General features: G+C 41.3%; 3 protein-coding genes across 3 annotated transcripts; all 3 read left to right on the forward strand.

The window, feature by feature from the left end:
- Positions 1-561: 561 nt before the first annotated feature.
- LOC121619339 (sodium-dependent neutral amino acid transporter B(0)AT1-like) lies at positions 562-5,911 on the forward strand. Its single transcript, XM_041954971.1, has 12 exons — positions 562-760; positions 1,507-1,647; positions 2,238-2,375; positions 2,495-2,676; positions 2,778-2,888; positions 3,396-3,508; positions 3,592-3,720; positions 3,827-3,983; positions 4,086-4,290; positions 4,392-4,551; positions 5,263-5,425; positions 5,702-5,911. Exons 1-12 carry the CDS (start codon positions 562-564, stop codon positions 5,909-5,911), a joined length of 1,908 nt encoding a protein of 635 aa, XP_041810905.1.
- A 3,072-nt stretch (positions 5,912-8,983) lies between these two features.
- LOC121620050 (sodium-dependent neutral amino acid transporter B(0)AT1-like) lies at positions 8,984-14,573 on the forward strand. The gene is made up of 12 exons (XM_041955988.1): positions 8,984-9,182; positions 10,661-10,801; positions 10,914-11,051; positions 11,147-11,328; positions 12,037-12,147; positions 12,258-12,370; positions 12,501-12,629; positions 13,112-13,249; positions 13,543-13,574; positions 13,701-13,860; positions 14,021-14,183; positions 14,433-14,573. Exons 1-12 carry the CDS (start codon positions 8,984-8,986, stop codon positions 14,571-14,573), a joined length of 1,647 nt encoding a protein of 548 aa, XP_041811922.1.
- A 2,089-nt stretch (positions 14,574-16,662) lies between these two features.
- Positions 16,663-21,073, forward strand: LOC121620051 (sodium-dependent neutral amino acid transporter B(0)AT1-like). Its single transcript, XM_041955989.1, has 12 exons — positions 16,663-16,861; positions 17,861-18,001; positions 18,121-18,258; positions 18,356-18,537; positions 18,622-18,732; positions 18,820-18,932; positions 19,082-19,210; positions 19,344-19,500; positions 19,590-19,794; positions 19,884-20,043; positions 20,592-20,754; positions 20,900-21,073. The coding sequence occupies exons 1-12, from the start codon at positions 16,666-16,668 to the stop codon at positions 21,071-21,073; spliced, it is 1,869 nt and encodes a 622-aa protein (XP_041811923.1). The 5' UTR covers positions 16,663-16,665.
- The last annotated feature ends 215 nt before the right edge of the window (positions 21,074-21,288 follow it).

Consider the following 21,288-nt stretch of genomic DNA (forward strand, 5'->3'; position numbering starts at 1 on the left):
CTCTGATGGAAAACATGTTGCCTCTGACTGGAGAGTGTGCCTTCTTGTCAAACAAGCCGACACAAAAACTTCAGTTATTATCACAGAAAGTCTCACAGTTTTGTGAGCGATATAATGAGTAAACAACCAACACATAAATAAAGGCCTCTGATTTGTTTCCATCACATGACTTTTCCCTCACAAACTCATGAATACCAAACAATTGTCTTCCGGGAAAGGGGTTGGCAATGACACCGCCTGTGATGTATTAACCATTATCAATGAGGTTGGATCTTTCAAACTTGCTGACATTACATAATACAACACAGAATGTAATGAGCTACTGATAAGTGCAGTTTAGATGCCATAGGTCATAGTAAATACCTCAGTGTCCCTTCCGAGGATACACAGTAGCGTCAAAGGACTCGGAGAGAGACAGTCCACTGCGGAGGTTGTGTGAGAAAGGACGCAGCCCCTTTCTCCAGCTTTGCAGGAAAGTAGCAAAACAAACAACTGGTTAGCAAAGGGAGCCTCAACGGCTGTATTTTCCGGTTTGTTCAGTGAAGTTTACAAGAAGCCACCATGAAGCTGAAGGTACCAAACCCAGGACTGGATGGCCGGATCCCTACTCACGGGGAGCTGGAGAAGATGGAGAAGGAGGAGGCGGGGGACAGACCCAAATGGGACAACAAAGCCCAGTATCTGCTCACCTGTGTGGGCTTCTGTGTGGGACTTGGCAACGTCTGGAGGTTCCCTTACCTTTGTCAAAGCCATGGAGGAGGTAAGCTGGGATGAGAGCTAGACATAAAAACAAAAGAGTTGCCAGAAAATGAGCAGTGTTCATGAACTATTAAAATGATCTAAATGTGTCTTTACCCACTTTCAGTAAGTGAGGAGGGGTTTTCCAAAACTCAGTCGACTTGTAGTCAAAATTAAACCTTGCACATAACATCCAGAGTTACAGTGGATTGTACTGTAACGCCAAAACTGAAGCATTTAAAGGGATTGATTCATCACAACTGTTTTTCTTAATAGAAAACTCTATGAGATAAACATAAAATTGCGGGTTACTCAAATTTGGCAAAACTCTGTGTGATGTTAACCAACTGCAGCAATACAGTTTTTGAAGCAGCACACAGTCAGACAATCTTAGCACTGGTTCTCTCCTGAGATAATTTTGCTCTCTAACAAGCTTAAACATGCTGTTTTTCTTAGACAAAGACCTTAAAAGTGCAAAATTTATTACTGATTGTCTACAAAATAGTCCACCAAGATAATATCAACTGGCACATATTGTAACTACTGGAATTACCTTATTTTCCTTTGCTTTGGATGGATTCATTTGTACCTAATGTAGGCAATAAAACATGTACAACGCTGTTTATAGTCTCGTCTCTGGGTGTGTTTATGGCAACAGTTTTGTGAATGAGGCCCACTGCTAAATATTTACTCACCTTTATGTAAGTGCTGTTCATAGTGAATCACTCCCAACATTGTATAACTCGTCGTGATAATGTGTACCTCTAGGAGCGTTTATGATCCCATTCCTCATCCTGCTGGTGCTGGAGGGAATCCCTCTGCTGCACCTGGAGTTTGCCATTGGTCAGCGCCTGAGGAGAGGCAGCGTGGGAGTGTGGAGATCGATTAATCCATGTCTGACAGGAGTTGGTGGGTAAAAAAAACAAAAAAAAACAAAACAAAAAAGCATGCACATTAGGTTGTGTATCATGTCTAAGCCATGCTAGTGACATATGGCTCCAGGGTTAGCAAAAACGTCCGCCTGTGGGTCATTCTGTTATTCCACCACTTTGGTCCTAACTGAAAAATATAAAAAAATTATTCGATGGATTACCACATTCACAGTAAAAGTCGCCAGATGTTTGAATCTGACTGACTTTGCTGATCCCTTGACTTCTCTTCAAGTGTCACCATGAAGTTCAATTTCGTGGTCATGTGTTTCAAAAACTGTTCGTTGGGTTGCCATCGACTTTGGTACAAACATGCCCCCCACTGGATGAACTGTGCTAATGTCGATGATCCCTCAACTTTTCATCTAGCGCCATCTTCAGGTTAGAATTTCACCTCAGTCTCAGCTATACTGTAGCATAACTGCTGAGCCTCAGCATGCTAGAGTTGCCATTGTGAGAATGCTAGTTTGCTGAATTCAGCAGACTCACAGACCCGCTATCACTGCTATCGGCACGCAGTCTTGTTTAAAAAAGCGTCACCACGACACTAGCTGTTTCATTTTGTTACAGGTATTGCGTCCTTGCTTGTGTCATTTTTGGTGGGCATGTACTACAACACCATCATGGCCTGGATCATGTGGTATCTCTTCAACTCCTTCCAGGACCCTCTGCCTTGGAGCCAGTGTCCTCTCAACGCTAACAGGACAGGTATGCCTAAACCTGTTGTACAGACATCTGTACAGTCTGTGGTAACATTTCTGACACCCTGCTCTTAACTATATGATCGTGAGTTTGCCTTTCGCTGTCTCTTTATCCATCCTTTGCAGGTCTAGTGGAGGAATGTGCTCGGAGCAGCACCGTCGACTACTTCTGGTACAGAGAGACCCTGAACACTTCGACAGCTATCGATGAGGCTGGAGGCCTGCAGTGGTGGATAGTGCTAGCCCTCATAGCTGCCTGGACGCTGCTCTATGTTTGCTGCATCCGGGGGATCGAGACTACTGGAAAGGTCTGAAAGTGACATCACGCCTTAATTAGTAATCTAATGTGACCTTAATCTTTGTTAAAATGTAAATCTTTGGATCATTTTATCATTCTGTTGTTTCTCAGGCTGTCTACATCACCTCCACTCTGCCGTATCTGGTCCTCACTATCTTCCTCATCAGAGGACTGACTCTGAAAGGATCCGTAGAGGGAATTAAGTTCCTCTTCACACCAGATGTAAGGACTGATGTAGTACATCAACCAACATGTGTCAGTTCAATTAACATCATGCAAACTTATTGAAGGAATAGTTCAACATTATGGAAAATATGCTTTATTGAAGTGTTTGAGATACATTTTCAGCATGTGACTGATAAAAAGATGAAAGTGAATGAATAAAACGTCTACATTTTCACTCATGGTCCAAACATTTCAGACATTGAGAAGTCTGAGTATTATTTAAATAACTTTAAAACCAATGTAGTCTATGTAAATAAGTCTTGTTTTTCATGATTCTCACACAATATTTTTTCTTGTCTCCTGGTTTTGTTGTGTGAGCTGGAAGATCAGACCTGAAAAACTCAATTCTAATCCCGGTATCCAATAAGTTGCTATATTAATGATTAACAATACCTGGGACAGTAAGATATCGTGTCTACCGTCACCTTTGAGAGGAAGTAGTTTGCATAGGAATCTCAGCTGAGTTTACTGTTAACATGTCCTAAATTCCATTTAATTTTTTAGGTGAATGAGTTAATGAATCCATCGACCTGGTTGGATGCGGGTGCTCAAGTATTCTACTCTTTCTCCTTGGCTTTTGGAGGTCTTATCTCTTTCTCCAGTTACAACTCAGTTCAGTGAGTACCTGCCTAAACTGCACAGTCATGCAATTAACCTTCTTTTGAGAAGTTCTCCTCACGTGATCATAATTTCCTTCCAGCAACAACTGTGAGCAGGATGCTGTACTCATCTCCATTATCAATGGCTGCACCTCAGTGTACTCCGCAACGGTTATCTACTCCATCATCGGCTTCAGGGCCACTGAGAAATTTGACGACTGCATGGGAGAGTGAGTTTTAAATTGCAAAGATGCCTGAAAAAGCAAAGTAACTGGGATTCAGTGCTATCAGACTGAACTCATCTCAATATGCTTTTTTTTTTTTTTTTTTTTGCAGCAACATCTTGAAGCTGATGAACGCCTTCAACTATGCTGAAAACAACATCACAGAAAGCAACTATCAGGAATCTCTGACCCTACTCAACCAGACAGCTCCAGCAATCATCCAAGGATTGCAACTACAGACCTGTGACATGCAGTCTTTCCTCAGCCAGGTCAATAGCTAACAGACGTTTTACCACTGTTGTCAATTCATTTATCATTAACAACTTAGCTTGTGATATTTAGGTGTTATTATCTGGTGTATACTCCTTCAGGGCGTGGAGGGAACAGGTCTGGCCTTCATCGTGTTCACAGAAGCCATCATCAAAATGCCTGTTTCTCCTCTTTGGGCTGTCCTCTTCTTCGTCATGCTCTTCTGCCTCGGCCTCTCGACTATGTTTGGCAACATCGAGGGAGTGGTGGTTCCTTTGCAGGACCTCAGAGTGTTGCCCCGAACCTGGCCAAAGGAAATTTTCAGTGGTAATTTTCAGAATTTCCTGCTTAATACAAAATACTTTTGTATTTAGAAATACTTCCCCTGGATATATGAGAGTAACCTCTTTTTTCTTTTGTTTTTCCAGCTCTGACCTGCCTAATATCTTTAGCTTTTGGGCTCATATTTTCCCTGCGCTCTGGAAACTACTGGCTAGCTCTTTTTGACAACTTTGCGGGCTCTATCCCGCTTCTGGTCATCGGATTCTGTGAAATGTTCTCTGTTGTCTACATCTATGGCATAGATAGGTGAGTAAATCCAGGGAAGTGATTACTGGTGCAGAGTAACCATGGTAATGGCTTCTTAGCTGCGCTGTGCTGTGTTTCGTGCTTAAAGGGAAATGTTCACACACAAACATGGTAAATATTAAACCTGCTAAACATCAGCATGTCAGTACTGTGCTGTAAGAGCTATCAGCATGCTGACACTAGCATTTAGATCAAAGCAGTGTTGTGCGGCGTCACATAGTCGCCAGCATGCCTGCACACTCCTTTTATTCTCATAGACGCCTGTGGGAGGGGCAGTTGCTGGGGGCAAAGCAGGAAATAACGGAGCATTGTATTCTGACCTTGGAGCAGAGTCTGTCCGTCATCATAGATGAGATAAAGAAATACAACGTACTGTACAACTTGACCATCTTGTGATGTAACAAGACGATGGTGAGGAGAGTGGAAAATCTTTTGCTCAGAGTCTCAATAATGGCATTAATGAAAGCAGTAAAATGTTACTTAGAAGTTACAAAATGTGCAAAACAGATAAACCCTTACACAAAGTCAGGGTTCAGATTAACAAATTCGTTTCATTCCCTTCAAGTTCAGTGCAGCACAAACGTGTTGAGTACAAACCAAGCCACAGAGGCTGCTTTATTTACTGTAGCTAATAAAAGCACAAGGTCGTCTTTTATGGATGCTTTCATACACACTCTGCTGACATTATGTCTCTCTATTGCTTCCAAACAGGTTTAACAAGGATATTGAGTTTATGATTGGCCACAAGCCCAATATTTTCTGGCAGGTGACCTGGAGGGTGGTTAGTCCACTCATTATGATCGTCATCCTGATTTTCTACTTTGTAACCCAAGTCACCAAGAGTCTCACCTACTTGGTCTGGGACCAGGAGGCGGTAAGTGTGCTGATCACAGTAGCCGAAAGACCCTTTTAGAAGTGATTCCTGGCAGTAAAGCCCCCTGAGGCAAATAGTGATTTCAAAATATAGAAATAAAATTTGATTCGACTTGACTTGATATCTTATTGGTGGTTAAAAATCACTATGAGAGATTCACCAATTCACCACTGAATGATTTTTCTTGTCATTAATGACGGTTATAAAACGAACCTTTGTCATTTTAGATCTCTTGCGTATCAAAAATTGTAACATTTTCCTTGACTCTGGCCACAGGAGAGCTTCCCCACCCTGGAAGCACGGCCGTATCCGTCCTGGATCTACGTCATCATCTTCATCCTGGCTGGAATTCCCAGTTTAGCCATCCCAGCAGTCGCCCTCTTCAAATTCATCCAGACGAAATTCTGCAAGAAGAAGGGTTACAGTGACAGCACAGTGGACACGGTCTCTGCCAAAATACAAATGAGTGACAAAATGGAGTTTTAGATATCTTTACTTTGAATATTTAATAATAAAAAAGTAGACCTGTTTTATTGTTGTTTGTATATTATGCTTATGCCCTTTTCTTCCTAATGCTTTGTACAATAATAGAAGAGTACACTAATGACTACTAAAAAGATAGTAAATTTGGCAGTATTTTCTGTAAAATAATGTAGTTTTGGAGAAGAGAGTAATTGTTATTGCTTTTTTTTACTGTTGTAATATTAGTTGCCTCTTGTGTCATATTTCACATGTAAGCCTATGTTGTACAATAAAGGAATAGTTGGACAAATTTGCGTTCTTGCTGAGAATTAAATGAGAAAACTGATAGCAGTCTTATGTCTGTCTGAAATATGAAGCTACAAGCAGCAGCTAGTTAGCTTTGTTAATCATAAAGACTGGAAACAAAGCAAGACAGCTAGCCTGGCAGTGTTCAAACGTAAATAATCTGCAGACCAGCACCTCTAAAGCTCACTTTTTAACATGTATCTCATTTGTTTCATCTGAATAAAAACAGATTTGTGTGCTGTTTTCCCTTTTTCTACTGTTTATGCCAAGCTAATTGGCTGTTGGCTGTAACTAGTCTTATTTAGTACACATATATGAGAGAGGCATCAATCTCATCTAAGTCCCTTTCCAAAAATGTTAAACTATTCTTTCAATATTGTAAATTGACGATATGCCTGTCTGGTATACAAAAATAATGTTTTATTTCAATATTTTCCAAATAATCTTCAATACAGGAGTTTCAGAGTGCTCAGGCACAAGGTGATAGGACTCAAATGCAAGACTCTTAGAAGAATGCAACAAAAGGTGTACTGTCATCAAAGTTAATTTAAACACAAGATACTTGTGCTCAAAAAGAGGATTAATTCTCAGTGAAGAACCTTGGACCCCTAATCTGCACTGGCACGTTCAACAGACCCAGGCCTGTTTAGGAGATGCTCCAGGTAGTGGCCAGTACCGATGCTACCATTTAGCTATGCTAATGCTAATGCTAACCGCTAAGAAGAACAGAAGAAGACAATACAGTTCTGATGCTACCATTTAGCTAATGCTAATGCTAAACACTAACCGCTACCTGCTACGAGGAACAGAAGAAGACAATACAGCTAGATTCACCTATACTGTTAATGTTAACTGCTAAATGCCAATACTAACTGCTAAGATACTATCATACTATCACCGCTTTAGTTATTGTTAGCTGCTACAATGCTAGCAAAGGCCTAGATGCCACATGTAACTGCCAGTTGCCGCTCTACCATCATCTTCCCCTGCCTCTCACCAACTGCACCAATAAAGCGGGGTGTGGGAATACAAACCCTGGTTCGGGTAGGGGGTAGAAAGTAAAGAGGTAGAGTCAAAGATGAAAGTAGGGATTGGATACAGACCCTTGTTCGGGTATGGGGTAGAAAGTTTAGAGGGTGCTGAAGGTGGAGGCCTAAACCACTAGATTTAACAGCCTCTTCTCACAAAAATAAGTAAAGATGCTCAGGATAATCTCAAAAAAGGCAAAAAGGAACAAAACACTCTAAGTCATAAGGACGAGATAAACAGGCAAGGTAACAAGACAGGACTGACATGAACCATGGATCATACAAGACAATCTGGCACAGGACAAGGGAAACGCAGACAATATATACACAAGGTAACAAGGAACAGGTGGAGACAATCAGTGCGGGGCAGACAATCAGACAGGCGGGAAACACACCAGGAAGTCAAGGGCCTGAAATGAGAGGGAAGTTAGGTTTCACAACAAAACAGGAAGTGCTTGACAACAACATGACACCAGTGAACAAACCCTCAACAAACACAACGGGACAGGACAAGGAGCTGATTGTTTACATTTTTGACATACTGTAAGAGTGTATTTTTTAAACAAAAACTGATAACATGATGCCATAATTCGATTTAGCTCACTTTTGTGTTGTTTATAAAGTTTTTGGCATATCCATATGTGTCTGGTGTATCAGAGAAACTCAGGCAAATCTTCAACAAACACAACATCCCGGTACATTTCAAACCTGGGAACACTCTCAGACAAAGGCTGGTGAAGACCGGCCACCTCACACTCAGAAGAACAATCTGGTGTATGCAGTCCAGTGCAGTGAGGAATGCACAGACTTATATTGGGAAAAACAAACAGCCACTGAGCAGAAGCATAGCACAACACAGAAGGGCTAACTCTTCAGGTCTAGACACCTCAAGGACGAAGCACACTCCTTTGAGGATAAAAATTAGCATATTCTGGACAGAGAAGACAGATGGTTTGAAAGAGGAGTAAGAGAAGCCATCTCCCACATACAATGCTGTCCTTTCATCTCTCCCAAAGAAATTCAAAGATTTATCCTCTAAAAATAAACAACAAAGCCATTCACACATGGCTCAAGGAGCCTCCCAATGACAACAATGGGACACTAACGAGGCAGAGGACTGTCGTTGACACCCAAGGGTTACACCCTACCCCGCCTTAATGGGGGGATCGTTTGCCTCACAATAGAGTGATACTATTCTTGGTTTTGGGGGTTGGCCTCACTCAGGAGATAAATACTTGAACATAACACCATTGCATTGAACTAGAGCTGTCCTATCTAGTCTGGTGCGCATGAACTGATGAAGCCTGCTCGGATGAGAGGGGAAACGTCTACTAAGACAAACTGACAAAGTCCAGTTGCGAACGATTGAATGCCCTTAAGCTTTTTGGCATATTGTGGGGAGCGACTGTAAAGTTAAATTAATAAATTATGTCCATGAGATTACTGGTGCTTTTAAGGATTATGCCTGGCAACAATTGCATCAAGGCGCACATTTTAATTGTTTTTTTTTTTCACCAAATTACCACTTTTTTCCCTCAAGTTTAAAATCTGTTTCTTTGCCTGCGATGGAATTTTGACCAGTTTACGTTTAATTATTACACTGACTGAATGGGTAGGTAAAGACAAAAGTACAGAGTCTGCACTTGCTAATCTGTGGACAGCAAGTGATAAACTAAAAGATTGGAAACGTTTATGTGGATGTTCAATGACAGACTAACACAAACGCTTCAGCTGGAGTAGACACTACCACTTGGTGGTCGTAATGAGACTGGTACTTCCTAACCCAGGGCTGGATCTCCGGATCCCGAGCCATGAAGATTTGGAGAGGATAGAGAAGGAGGAGACTGGGGAAAGGCCCAAGTGGGACAACAAAGCCCAGTACATTCTAACATGTGTGGGCTTTGCCATTGGGCTTGGTAACGTGTGGCGATTTCCTTACTTGTGTCAAAGTCATGGAGGAGGTAAGCTTAGGCAAAAAAGACAAATGGACATCTGTGCTTAAGTCGCTGAATGAGTGTCTGAAAAAATTCAAGTGTGGCGGAGGTGCCCAGCAGCAATTTTTTTGTGATCTTACAGAAGTTTATGATACCTTTTATATATGATTTTCTCTAGGGGACATTTTGCACTGCGTTAGTGTGGGTCTATGAGGGGTTAACAGCAATACCACTGCCAAATATTTAAACTGCAAAATGGTTAAATATATCACTCATTAATGGCTACGAGAGAGTACTATGAAGTCACCATTGAGTTATGTTAATGATTCTCAAGAGTATTATGTCTTCTGAAGTGACGGTTAACCTCTGGCGAGACATGTGAGCTACTGGTGGACATGGGGTAATCTTTATAAGTCGAAACTAAGAATGAAACTAAGATTGCTATGAATTCACACCGTGTGTGTGTTTGCGTTCATGGATCATTGGTATTATTTTGAAATGCTGCCAAATGAGCCACAAGGTATGAGCCAGATTTCAAAGTCATGCATATTTCGATTATAATGTTTTGCTTATCTGTGACTTGTTAACTTGAGGTTTCAAGGCTTTACAGTTCCAACACCGTCCATGTCATCAGCCACAGGATGGTGAAAATATGGATACAAAACAACACCAATATTACAGCTCAGTCTGCTCGAAGTGTTTTGAAATTGCATCTTATTTTTTATAATAATAATAATAATAATAATAATAAAAACCTCAATAAATTGTATTTAAACATCCATGAATGAGTAAAGTCATAAACACTGTCTATCGCACGATTAGATAACAACAAGCCTGTAACCTTCACGTAAATACTAGTTATTACCTAACTGATATTAATTGCTGTTATCAGCAATATTCTTTTTTATGATGTTTCCATGTACAGTACATGCCATATTTCAATCCTGCCAACATCCCCACAGGCCACATGCTTTCATCTACAACGCTTCGTCAGACGTGTTTTGTCCGAAATCCATTTACACAGTACGAAGCCTTGAAATGCAGTGAGGTGAACGGTGGTATATGTCCCAGTCCTACATTTAATAGATCCAGTGCTTCTTCGAGACTACTCTGATCTGGACTGAGCAACTAACTTTGCGAATAATCTGATGTTCAGTGGGTATAGTATATATCACATTCAGAGTTTAGTTTAGCAATTTTAAAAAAAATAAACCCAAAATACAGCTGAGACTGATGTGAATGTTAGTTAGTTTTGGTCATTAAGTAAAGCACTGGACAAACTGAATAGATCAACAACATCATCCTCACAGCCATGCCACGAACATGGCCAAACAGTGCTGGAATTACCACAACTCCTAAGAAAAGAAGAAAGCTGAAAGACACAATACAACATAGACCACCTGCTCATGGTGAACATTCACAAAGTCTAAACTCACTTTGCACTCAAAGAGAGAATAACTCTATTGTCATGGCACTTAAACTCACTTATCACATAAATTCATCAGGTGCCTTTTTGATTCCCTACTTGATCCTGCTGGTGCTGGAGGGAATGCCTCTCCTGCTGCTGGAGTTTGCCATCGGCCAGCGTCTCAGGAAAGGCAGTGTGGGAGTGTGGAGAGCCATCAGCCCTTATCTGACCGGCATTGGTGGGTAAAACAGGCTATGGAAAAAGCCAAAGAAACATTGTAGTGATAACTTATCACCAACTATCTGGCTTCCTGAGAGTGTGACGTCACAGTTGATGATGCTGTCCCTCAGGTATAGGCTCCATGCTGGTGTCATTTTTGGTTGGACTGTACTACAACACCTTAATAGCCTGGATCCTGTGGTATCTCTTCAATTCCTTTCAAGACCCGCTGCCTTGGACCCAGTGTCCTCTCAATGAGAATAGGACAGGTATATGACCATATGCACAAGAAACTCAGCACATTAAGCAGCTAAACCCTTCTCATGGTTAAACCTTAACAGACCAATGTTTCTTGGCTCTGCAGGATTTGTACCAGAGTGTCAACGGAGCTCCACTGTGGATTACTTTTTTTACAAAGTGACTCTGAATAGTTCGCTCTCCATAGCAGACTCTGGAGGAATCCAGTGGCCCATAGCAGTCTGCCTGCTAGCCGCCTGGACAGTCGTCGCTTTGTGCTGCATAAGGGGCATCACAACTTCAGGCAAGGTGTGTTGAAACTTCAGCCAATTGGCTGCTTGCTAAGCCATGATTTCTGTGGCTATGTCTGTCGCAAATTACATTTCCAATGGTAACAGTAGCAGATTTACTAGCCTACTCAAAATTCATAGTAATTTTCCAAACAGCAGTTCATGCTTTCAGACAGGCAGATAACAGCAGGATTATCAGTTCTAGGCAGCAACCGTTGACACTGTCACTAGCAGATTTTATCAGCTGTAACTAGAAAGACAATTCAGACAACCTTAGCTTCATGAGATGGGTGAAACCTGCAGCTAACCTTTGTTTTCAGCAGACTCATACAAATATGTTTCACTGTTAACACTGCAAGAAGAAAAGACTTTAGGTTGCAGACTAAGTGATGCATTTGATGAACATCCTACTATGTCAGGATACAAGGATATAGAGCATAACGGATTGGAGGGGGATTTTATTTTAAGTAACATATAATCCCACAAAATAATATAGTACAAAGTTTCCATGTCTTTAAATTTAAAGCTCAGTTACTACTGTACAAGCTAGTTAGCTGGACATGCTAATGTTTCAACATGCACTGCTGTGGACAAATTTGTATCTTGACAGAGGGGCAACTGTGCTTAGTTACAGTTGCTAAGATAAGTACAGCTGACATTTTGGGGAGGGGGTTAGCAAATACTCTCTGATGACCAAGTATTCTTGTTTTTCTTGTCATGACCTCAGGCAGTGTACGTCACAGCCATTCTGCCTTACATAGTGCTGGCCATCTTCCTGATCCGAGGACTGACCCTTAAAGGCGCCCTGAGTGGAATAAAGTTCCTCTTCACACCAGACGTATGTTTCAAAGTCACAGGGAGAAATTATTAAAAAACAAACACATTTTTTAAAAAGCCAGTTATGTAGCTCAAAGCCACATCACACTGTAGTATGCTTTGATCTTGCAGGTGGACGAGTTGATGAAACCAACTACTTGGCTGGATGCAGGTGCCCAGGTCTTTTATTCCTTTGGTTTGGCATGGGGGGGCCTCATCTCCTTCTCAAGCTACAACCCTGTTCAGTAAGAGACATTTAGAAAACCTCTTGTGTTTCTTAATTTGCAGTTTAAGTCTTGTTTTGCTGATTTTGATTACTCACAGTCTCACAACCAAAGTCAATGTTTGTCTTTGTTCTTTTAATAATTTCCCAAGCAACAACTGCATGAATGATGCTGTGATCCTGTCTGCTGTAACTGGCCTCACCTCAATCTACGCTGCAACAGTCACCTACTCCATCATTGGCTTCAGGGCCACAGAGAAATATGACAGCTGTTACAGCGAGTGAGTACAGTTAATTTCAAGGTTTTGAAAAAGTTAAATGGACCTTTTTTAAATTGTTCGAGTTGTTACAAACATCTACTGGTGCACTTCAACACATCATACTGATGTAACCGGGAGTCATTGCATGTTTTGGGTCTTTCAACAATCAGGCACCCTTGCCCAGACAACCCAGTCAGGGTTGATCAGGCCCTAGCTTGTGTTCAAGTAATGTGTATAATACACACATCTTTCTGATGGTTTTCCTGCTGTGCAGTCCTGTGATGCCAAGGAGCTTGAGGGCCCTGCAGAAAGACTGATCTGCAAAGCCTCTGAAGGCCACCTCAAGAGGAACACATCATGCCCACCATCTCTACTTCAAGCACTCACTAGCCAGGTCCTCATACTTGGCTCTCTTCCTCTTGTAGGCCTCCTCCATGCAGTCTTCCCAGTTAACAGTCAGCTCCTGTGCTACTTCCACCAGCTTGTGGGGTACTGACACATAGGTGTTGTAAGGTCCAGCAACAGTACTGCCAAGTCTCCTCTACCTTCATGTGCCTCCCTGATAAGCTACATGACAGCTCCTGTGTGATTGAGGCAACCACATATGCCGGGGACGCCCCCTTCTGCACTGACGTGTCCATGTAGGAGTTCGTTAGGAGGTACTCTGTCAGACAGTGGGCAACAATACTGATGAGTGAGATGGTTCTGAACTGCTCAGTGTTACTTGAGTTCTCCTCCTTCCAGACAGCCACAGCAACTCTCCACTGCTGGCCTTTCCCCTACTCCACCTTGTATCACCTTGAGGATCTTTCATATATGTAGTAAGAGCTTTGGGCACCACTTGTGGCACTCCACTAGGTTCTGGAGCTGAGCTTGTTCTTGGACCTCCTTCAGAGAACGCTCCTTCAGAGAACGCTCCTTGATTGATCTTGAGGGCGAAAAAATGGCCCCATGAGGCATTGACTGGTAACTTGATTTTAAAAATCAACTCAGTAAATTCCTCAGCTTCTCATCTCCACATGAAACATTTTTGGTGTTTGTCTTTAGTTGTTTTAACACAAGCTTCCTTATTTCTGTGCATCTGTGTTTCAGGAGTAACGTGTATTGTCGCCTTCTTCATCTGCCTCCTGTTTGCGCAGCATTCAGGGATTTACTGGGTAACGCTCTTTGACAACTTTGCTGGATCTATTCCACTTCTGACCATTGGCTTGTTTGAGATGATATCCGTTGTTTACATCTACGGCATAGACAGGTTAGTGCTTATCCAAGCAACACATTGTCCTTCTGTGTTTGCTTTACACCACTACCACTTCATGGAGATTGGTTGACCTATTTGAGTCCTGTCTAACAGGGATGTTGTCATGACATATTTCAAAATGTTTGAAACTAACTGAAACGCTCTTGCATCGCAGGTTCAATAAAGACTTGGAGTTCATGATCGGACGTAAGCCCTCCATCTTCTGGCAGGTTTCATGGAGGTTCATCAGTCCTCTAATCGTTCTGGTTATTTTAGTTTTCTACCTGGTGACACAAGCCCAACAAGAGCTCACCTATTTAGTCTGGGATCCCAACTCTGTAAGCACACAAGCTCTGTGATCAACTAATATATTATCCTCGCATCCCTCCTTTATGTTGCCCTTTTCCCTAATGTTCTCTTTTTGTAAAATACAAAAAAATAAAACAAATGATATGGCATGCTAACATTTTTAGGTCAATGATGTTCCTCTGTGGTACAACATATAATGAGCAGCGTATTACAGTATACAATGCACTTAAGCAAATTGCCTAGCAAATGCACTAATCATATCATTTTTTGGTTTACAGGAAGTGTTCCCATCTCTGGCATCAGTCATGTACCCTTCATGGATCAACATGATCATCTTTCTTTTGGCAGGAATCCCCAGTCTGACAGTGCCTCTGTATGCATTATCACGGCTGGTCTATGTTTGCTGCAAGAAGAAATAAATATCCTGAAGAAACTGAGCCAAAATATTTAAAGTCATACACTTCAGAACACAACAAAATGAATGTTTTGTTGGATTTTTTTGTGTTAAAATTACAATTATTTTTTAATTGTAATGATTCCTCTATTTATATCCATGCAAAGGTTCTTAAAGCACAATACTGATGTTTTATTCATCCATTTCAATAAACTGCTCAAATTTCTTCTCATGTTTTGTGCAAATTATTAGTTATTATGCTGTCTAGTTGTATTGGATATTTCTAAATTAAGAGACAAGACGGCACAGTGTTTTCCATCCGTCCAGGTTTTACGCCTGTTCATCCTTGCTGTTGAAATATTCTTTGTCTCTGTGAAAAATAATTTTGCCTGGATAACTTTACTGAGTTTAGAGTTAGGGTTTCCTCATATTGTTCCTAGACTGTTCTTAGATAATAAAAAGCTGACACTTCTATTCTGACAACAAACAAAAATAGTTGATCAAAACAACATCCGGTGTATTACACTCAGGACAGATAGTAGTCACCTATTACTTTGCACACATGGGATATCAATAAAATACGTAATGGGTCAGATAAGATAAGGGTATATTGAGCCCCTGAAAGCATATAAAATAAAAATAAGAATAGAATAAACATAAACACACATACAGATACACACACACAAATACAATTTAGAGATATGTTGTATATGTGACAAATGGATCTTGAACTTAAATTTGGACTTCAATGTTATCTGCCCCATAATCATTCTCAGGGTCACAACATTATGACAAACACATATGTGAGTTTCAAATTAGGTAAGAGGTGGGTTGCTCCCTGGTCCGGTAGATTCAATCTCAAGATCTTCTTGATGTGAGGAGACTATGCTAACTACCGTGTGTATGTATTGTATACAGCAAATGCATATATTTCATTAGATTTAATGAATGAGTGGAAGGGACTCCAGGATTATGCTTAAGACGGTCCCTCCTGACGGTTTAGTAAAATAACCCAGAGAACATTTCAGAAAACATCCAAGTGTATAATTTTGTACATGATGGGAACCAGGGTTGCTACAAGAAGTAGGAAGACTATGACGACAGAAAACAGTAATGAATGGACACCGCATGGTAGACTCACAACCCACTAGGTGAGTGAGGAGGATGGAGCAGGTGATGCTACCTTATGACGCATACTGAACAAACTCAGGGATTTCAGGGAGGACTATCAACAACAGCTCACAGAGGTGAAACAAGGAATGCTTCTCCTCCGATACCCCTCGTTTCACCGTAGCCCCTCCCTGCAAGTTGATGGGATTGGTTCTGGCTCACATATGAAACCCTTGCTGTCTGAATCCGTGCTTGTCTGCAATTAGTCCACTGCAGTTACATGGCAGAAAATGCTCAGGCATGTTGTTGAATGCTTATTTCGCTCATGATATGTCTTGTAGCCTATAAAAAAAACACCATATGGACTGCACCCGCCTGTATCAGAGGTAGAGGCGACGGATGACATGGCATCGCATGGAATTACAATTACCATCAATACCTGCCCCAACCAGCCTGGACCAACGGAAATTCAACTGTTTTCCACGTTTTTTGGTTGTTTTGTTGCAAATCAGTAGTGATCCCCGAAATGCACCAAAGAGGTTAAACTCAAGTATTCCAAACAATTTACAATTTAAAACACAAATGAAAGAAGGTGGCAAGACCGGCCCACGTGAGATGCACTGAAAGCTGTCGTTCGGGGGTAAATTCCATCCTTCTGTGCATGTAGAAGGAAAGGAAGACAAACACAAAGTTAAAAGAGCTTGATACAAAACATAAAGAGAAGGAAAGGGTTTCAAGACAGGCTATTCTTTTGTTTGTTGTTTTGTCTGTAACTGCAAGGCTATTTCTTTGTAGTTGCTGAAATGTTGTCAACTATAATCTAAATAAAGAACTTTTAAAAAAAAAAGAAAAAGAAACAGAAGTCCAAAGTATGCACTTGCTAATCTGTGGACAGCAATAAAGTAAAAGATAATAAACGTGTTTCAAGATTGCCGAGCGTGTATGCCAAGCCCTCACTCGGACTACGAAGAACAGTAGTGCAACATCTCCTCTTCAGTAGCGTCGCCATGAGACTGGTATTTCCTAACCCGGGACTGGATGACAGGATCCCTTCCTATGAGGATCTGGAGAGGATGGAGAAGGAGGTCGGAGACAGGCCCAAGTGGGACAACAAAGCCCAGTACATCCTGACCTGTGTGGGCTTCTGTATTGGAATTGGCAATGTGTGGCGATTCCCTTACTTGTGCCAAAGTCATGGAGGAGGTAAGCTCAGACATAAAGGGTAGAAACATATCTATGATTAAGCTATCCATGGATTGTCAATTCTTGAATGATTGTTTGACAAGCTACGGTCTGGTTGAGGTACCCAGAATCAATCTATTATATACAGTCATGGAATTTTTTTTATCTTCCAAATATGATAGGACTGCAGAACTAGTTTTAAAAGGCCACATATGAAGTGTGAATCTTCTACTCTCAAAAAACAAAAATATCACCTGTCCTTTGTGAATGTACTTGTGTTCCTTTTCAAAACTGGTGTCGATTTGTGTTCGAATTACTTTAGACTGAGCCACAGAGGATGAAGCAGATTTCTAATGCTAAAAGAACAGCTAAATCTGTTTAAAACAAAAAACAACTAGATGTTCAAACCCTCATGTCACGTTCACATCATGGATGGTAGAAATGGGAAAGATTCCTACATGTGGCTTAAGAACGAATATCATCAGACTGTTGTAAGATTGTAAAAATGGTTTTGTAGACCTTAAAAATACTGAGTACTATTACTAAGATTGTATAATAAAGAACAACAGCTATTAAATTTCTGTTTTTATGACTTTGAATTATGGACTTTGACGTTTGTCAGTGTTTGATTTTCACCTTGGATGCTGACATGGAAGGCATTTATAGATGGGAAACTGCAATTAAGTTAACCACAGCAGGAATATATTTAATGAACGCAGCATTAGAGCCACAATTGCCTCAATTTGTCACAACTAAACTTGCAACTTGGACTACAAGGAGAAAACTCAGTCGAAAAAGAAAGGGAGGCAGAGCAGGAGGTTATTATTATTATTATGCATTGTTCACAGGCGGGGCTCTGTGGCACAGCTTTAAAGTCCAGATTAAACATTATTATCAACATACAAAGCTTTATTTGTCTGCTAAAGAATTTTCTTTTTTGGGGATGCTGAAAAAGCCTATGTTTGACATAAATGCAAGAATATAAATGTATAATTGTGCTAATGATGATACATTCTTCAGGTGCCTTTTTGATTCCCTACTTGATCCTGCTGGTGCTGGAGGGAATGCCTCTCCTGCTGCTGGAGTTTGCCATCGGCCAGCGTCTCAGGAAAGGCAGCGTGGGAGTGTGGACGGCCATCAGCCCTTATCTGACTGGCATTGGTGGGTAAAATAGCCTCGAGAACACTTTGGCCAAAGCAGAGGCTAAAAGAACACTTGGCACCAGAAAGCTATTGTTGGATATCTGGAACCCTATCAGTTAATGATTCTGTCCTACTCAGGTATAGCCTCCATGCTGGTTTCCTTATTGATTGGACTGTACTACAACACCTTAATAGCCTGGATCATGTGGTATCTCTTCAATTCCTTTCAAGACCCGCTGCCTTGGACCCAGTGTCCTCTCAATGAGAATGGGACAGGTATATGACCGTACGCACTGAGAAACTCAGCACATTAAGCAGCTAAACTCTACTCATGGTTAAAACCTGTACAGACCATTGTTTCCTTCCTCTGCAGCATTTGTATCAGAGTGCAAGAGGAGCTCCACTGTGGATTACTTTTTTTACAGAGTGACTCTGAATAGCTCGACCTCTATAGCTGACTCTGGAGGCATCCACTGGCCCATTGTGGTCTGCCTGCTGGCTGCCTGGGCAGTCGTCTGCATCTGCTACATGCGAGGGATCAGCACTTCAGGCAAGGTGTGTTGAACCGTCAGTCAAACGATACGAGTTCCTGAATCACCACAATTTCTTCATGTTTTTCTTTTCTTGCCATGACCTCAGGCAGTGTACGTCACAGCCATTTTGCCTTACATAGTGCTGGCCATCTTCCTGATCCGTGGACTGACTCTTAAAGGCGCCCTGAGTGGAATAAAGTTCCTCTTCATACCAGACGTATGTTTCAAATTACTATTGTTAAAAAAGTCAAATAAATATCTCATAACTAAATACCACTTTACACTGTATGGCTTGATCTTGCAGGTGGACGAGCTGATTAAACCAACTACTTGGCTGGACGCAGGTGCCCAGGTCTTTTACGCCTTTAGCTTAGCGTGGGGAGGCCTAATCTCCTTCTCGAGCTACAACCCTGTTCAGTAAGAGACATCAACCAAAAACCTTGTTGTGTTTTCTAACCACATCGCAGTTCTTTCTTATTTAGCTCACCTCAATGACAAAACAGACTGTGGGCATTCTCACACATGGTATGTCCTGAATCTTTTACTTTTTTCTCTCTTTTTCCAAGCAACAACTGCATGTACGATGCTGTGATCCTGTCTGCTATAACTGGCCTCACCTCAATCTATGCTGCCACCGTCACCTACACCATCATTGGCTTCAGGGCCACAGAGAAATATGACAACTGTATCAGCAGGTGAGCAGAGTAGCTGTAAAAGTATATTGTACTTTACTTTGTTTATTGAAGACCATTTTAAAGGAGCAATCTGCAATCACAATGTAAACAAAGGACTTGCCCCACCAACTAATCTGTGTCTTTTTCTCTCTAGCAACATCATGAAATTATTAAATGCATTTGAACTTCCTGAAGACAGCATCACTCCGAACAACTATGAGGCAGCGTTTAATCATTACAACATCTCCTCTCCTGATATTATTCCTGGACTAGACCTCAGAACTTGTGACATGCAAAAACTTCTCAGCGAGGTGATTGTATTGATGAATAACTGACTTCCAAGTTACTTTTTGTCTTTTAAGTCGTTCCTGCATTACAACTAATGTGTGTGTTTGTGCAGGGAGTGGAGGGAACAGGTCTGGCCTTCATTGTGTTCACAGAAGCCATCACCAAGATGCCTGGTTCTCCAATCTGGTCTGTCCTCTTTTTCATCATGCTTCTCTGCTTGGGACTCTCAACCCTGTTTGGCAACATTGAGGGAGTGGTGGTCCCACTGAAAGACCTGAATGTGTTACCTAAAAACTGGCCCCAAGAAGCACTAACTGGTATTCTGTTTTTGTAATTCTACACTAACATCTACACACTGGCTTTGCAAATCCAGCTGAATGTCTCTTCCTGTGCATCTGTGTTTCAGGAGTAACATGTCTTATCGCCTTCGTCATCTCCCTCCTGTTTGCGCAGCATTCAGGGATTTACTGGGTAACGCTCTTTGACAACTTTGCTGGATCTATTCCACTTCTGACCATTGGATTGTTTGAGATGATAGCCGTTGTTTACATCTACGGCATAGACAGGTTAGTGCATACAGCTAATGTATTTGCTTAACATGGCATTGCATGATGTTGTACAGCCTACTGCATGTTACCACACACCTGCACCCTGTTCTCAAAGAATGGAGAATATCATATAGTTTATGTCTTAAGAGGCAGTCATCAAGCTGCACCTGAAAATGTAATGTCCATGGCTGGGACCTTTTTATTAGATATTAATGATAATGATCTTATGTAACCATTTTATGTGTTTAGTTACGGCTGCGCTAATCAGTATTCTTTTATTAACAATGGAAATAATGAGTGTGTCTAATGAAATGACAAGGTGCCGCTCCTTGTGGAAAAACCCACAGATAATTATCACTCGACTTTGCAGTTCCCCTATTCTTTATGGACCGTTTAGTGTCTTTCAGCTCATTGTGTTGGTTTGACTGCCTGCAACTTCACAGATGATTGAGGTCTATCTTTATACTGTATTGTAGTACTATCTTGGCCAGGGCACTGCTGTAAAAATATATTGTTGCCCCCAGTGAGATACTTTGCTGATTAGGTATCAAACTCTTGTCTGGCAGGTTCACTAAGGATTTCGAGTTCATGATCGGACGTAAGCCCTCCATCTTCTGGCAGGTTTCATGGAGGTTCATCAGTCCTCTAATCGTTCTGGTTATTTTAGTTTTCTACCTGGTGACACAAGCCCAAGAAGAGCTCACCTATTTAGTCTGGGATCCCAACTCTGTAAGCACACATACTTGTTGCCTTTGCTTTTCTAATCATGGCTCATTGCAAAGAAGACACATTCATGATGCATGCGACAGTGTTATGTAGACGTTATTGATGCTCCAGCATATAGTGACAACAAATTCTGTTTTGTGGTTTACAGGAAAAGTTCCCATCTATGGCATCAGTACCGTATCCTTCATGGATCAACGCGGTGATCGTTCTTTTGGCAGGAATTCCAAGTCTGGCGGTGCCTCTGTATGCATTATATAGGCTGGTCATTGTTTACTACAAGAAGAAAAGAGCAGCCACTGCAAAACTAAGCCAAATTTCTTGATCTGATTAAAAAGTTCTAACATTCAGACAAAATAAAATGCAAGACGATTTAATTTGTTGTGTTGCTTTATAAAAATTACATTATTTAAATTACTGCTGAAAACAGTGGTTTGAGTATTTATAGTTGTTTAGGCACTTTAGTAAATGTTCCATATTTCTGCTCATGTTTAGTGCAATTTTATGGCTGCCCTTTCAAAACAGCTGTACTGTATCTTT

Source organism: Chelmon rostratus, chromosome 16 (assembly GCF_017976325.1).
Source record: "Chelmon rostratus isolate fCheRos1 chromosome 16, fCheRos1.pri, whole genome shotgun sequence".
Lineage (NCBI taxonomy): Eukaryota > Metazoa > Chordata > Actinopteri > Chaetodontiformes > Chaetodontidae > Chelmon > Chelmon rostratus.

What these genes read in the sequence shown, in the direction of transcription:
- LOC121619339 (XM_041954971.1), top strand. Translation starts at nt 562, where the DNA reads ATGAAGCTGAAGGTACCAAACCCAGGACTGGATGGCCGGATCCCTACT. An exon ending in TCCATGTCTGACAGGAGTTG is followed by an intron (nt 1,648 to 2,237) that starts GTGGGTAAAAAA and finishes ATTTTGTTACAG; the next exon opens with GTATTGCGTCCTTGCTTGTG. An exon ending in TCTCAACGCTAACAGGACAG is followed by an intron (nt 2,376 to 2,494) that starts GTATGCCTAAAC and finishes CATCCTTTGCAG; the next exon opens with GTCTAGTGGAGGAATGTGCT.
- LOC121620050 (XM_041955988.1), top strand. Translation starts at nt 8,984, where the DNA reads ATGAGACTGGTACTTCCTAACCCAGGGCTGGATCTCCGGATCCCGAGC. An exon ending in CCCTTATCTGACCGGCATTG is followed by an intron (nt 10,802 to 10,913) that starts GTGGGTAAAACA and finishes GCTGTCCCTCAG; the next exon opens with GTATAGGCTCCATGCTGGTG. An exon ending in GCATCACAACTTCAGGCAAG is followed by an intron (nt 11,329 to 12,036) that starts GTGTGTTGAAAC and finishes TCATGACCTCAG; the next exon opens with GCAGTGTACGTCACAGCCAT.
- LOC121620051 (XM_041955989.1), top strand. Translation starts at nt 16,666, where the DNA reads ATGAGACTGGTATTTCCTAACCCGGGACTGGATGACAGGATCCCTTCC. An exon ending in GGATCAGCACTTCAGGCAAG is followed by an intron (nt 18,538 to 18,621) that starts GTGTGTTGAACC and finishes CCATGACCTCAG; the next exon opens with GCAGTGTACGTCACAGCCAT. An exon ending in AGTTCCTCTTCATACCAGAC is followed by an intron (nt 18,733 to 18,819) that starts GTATGTTTCAAA and finishes TTGATCTTGCAG; the next exon opens with GTGGACGAGCTGATTAAACC.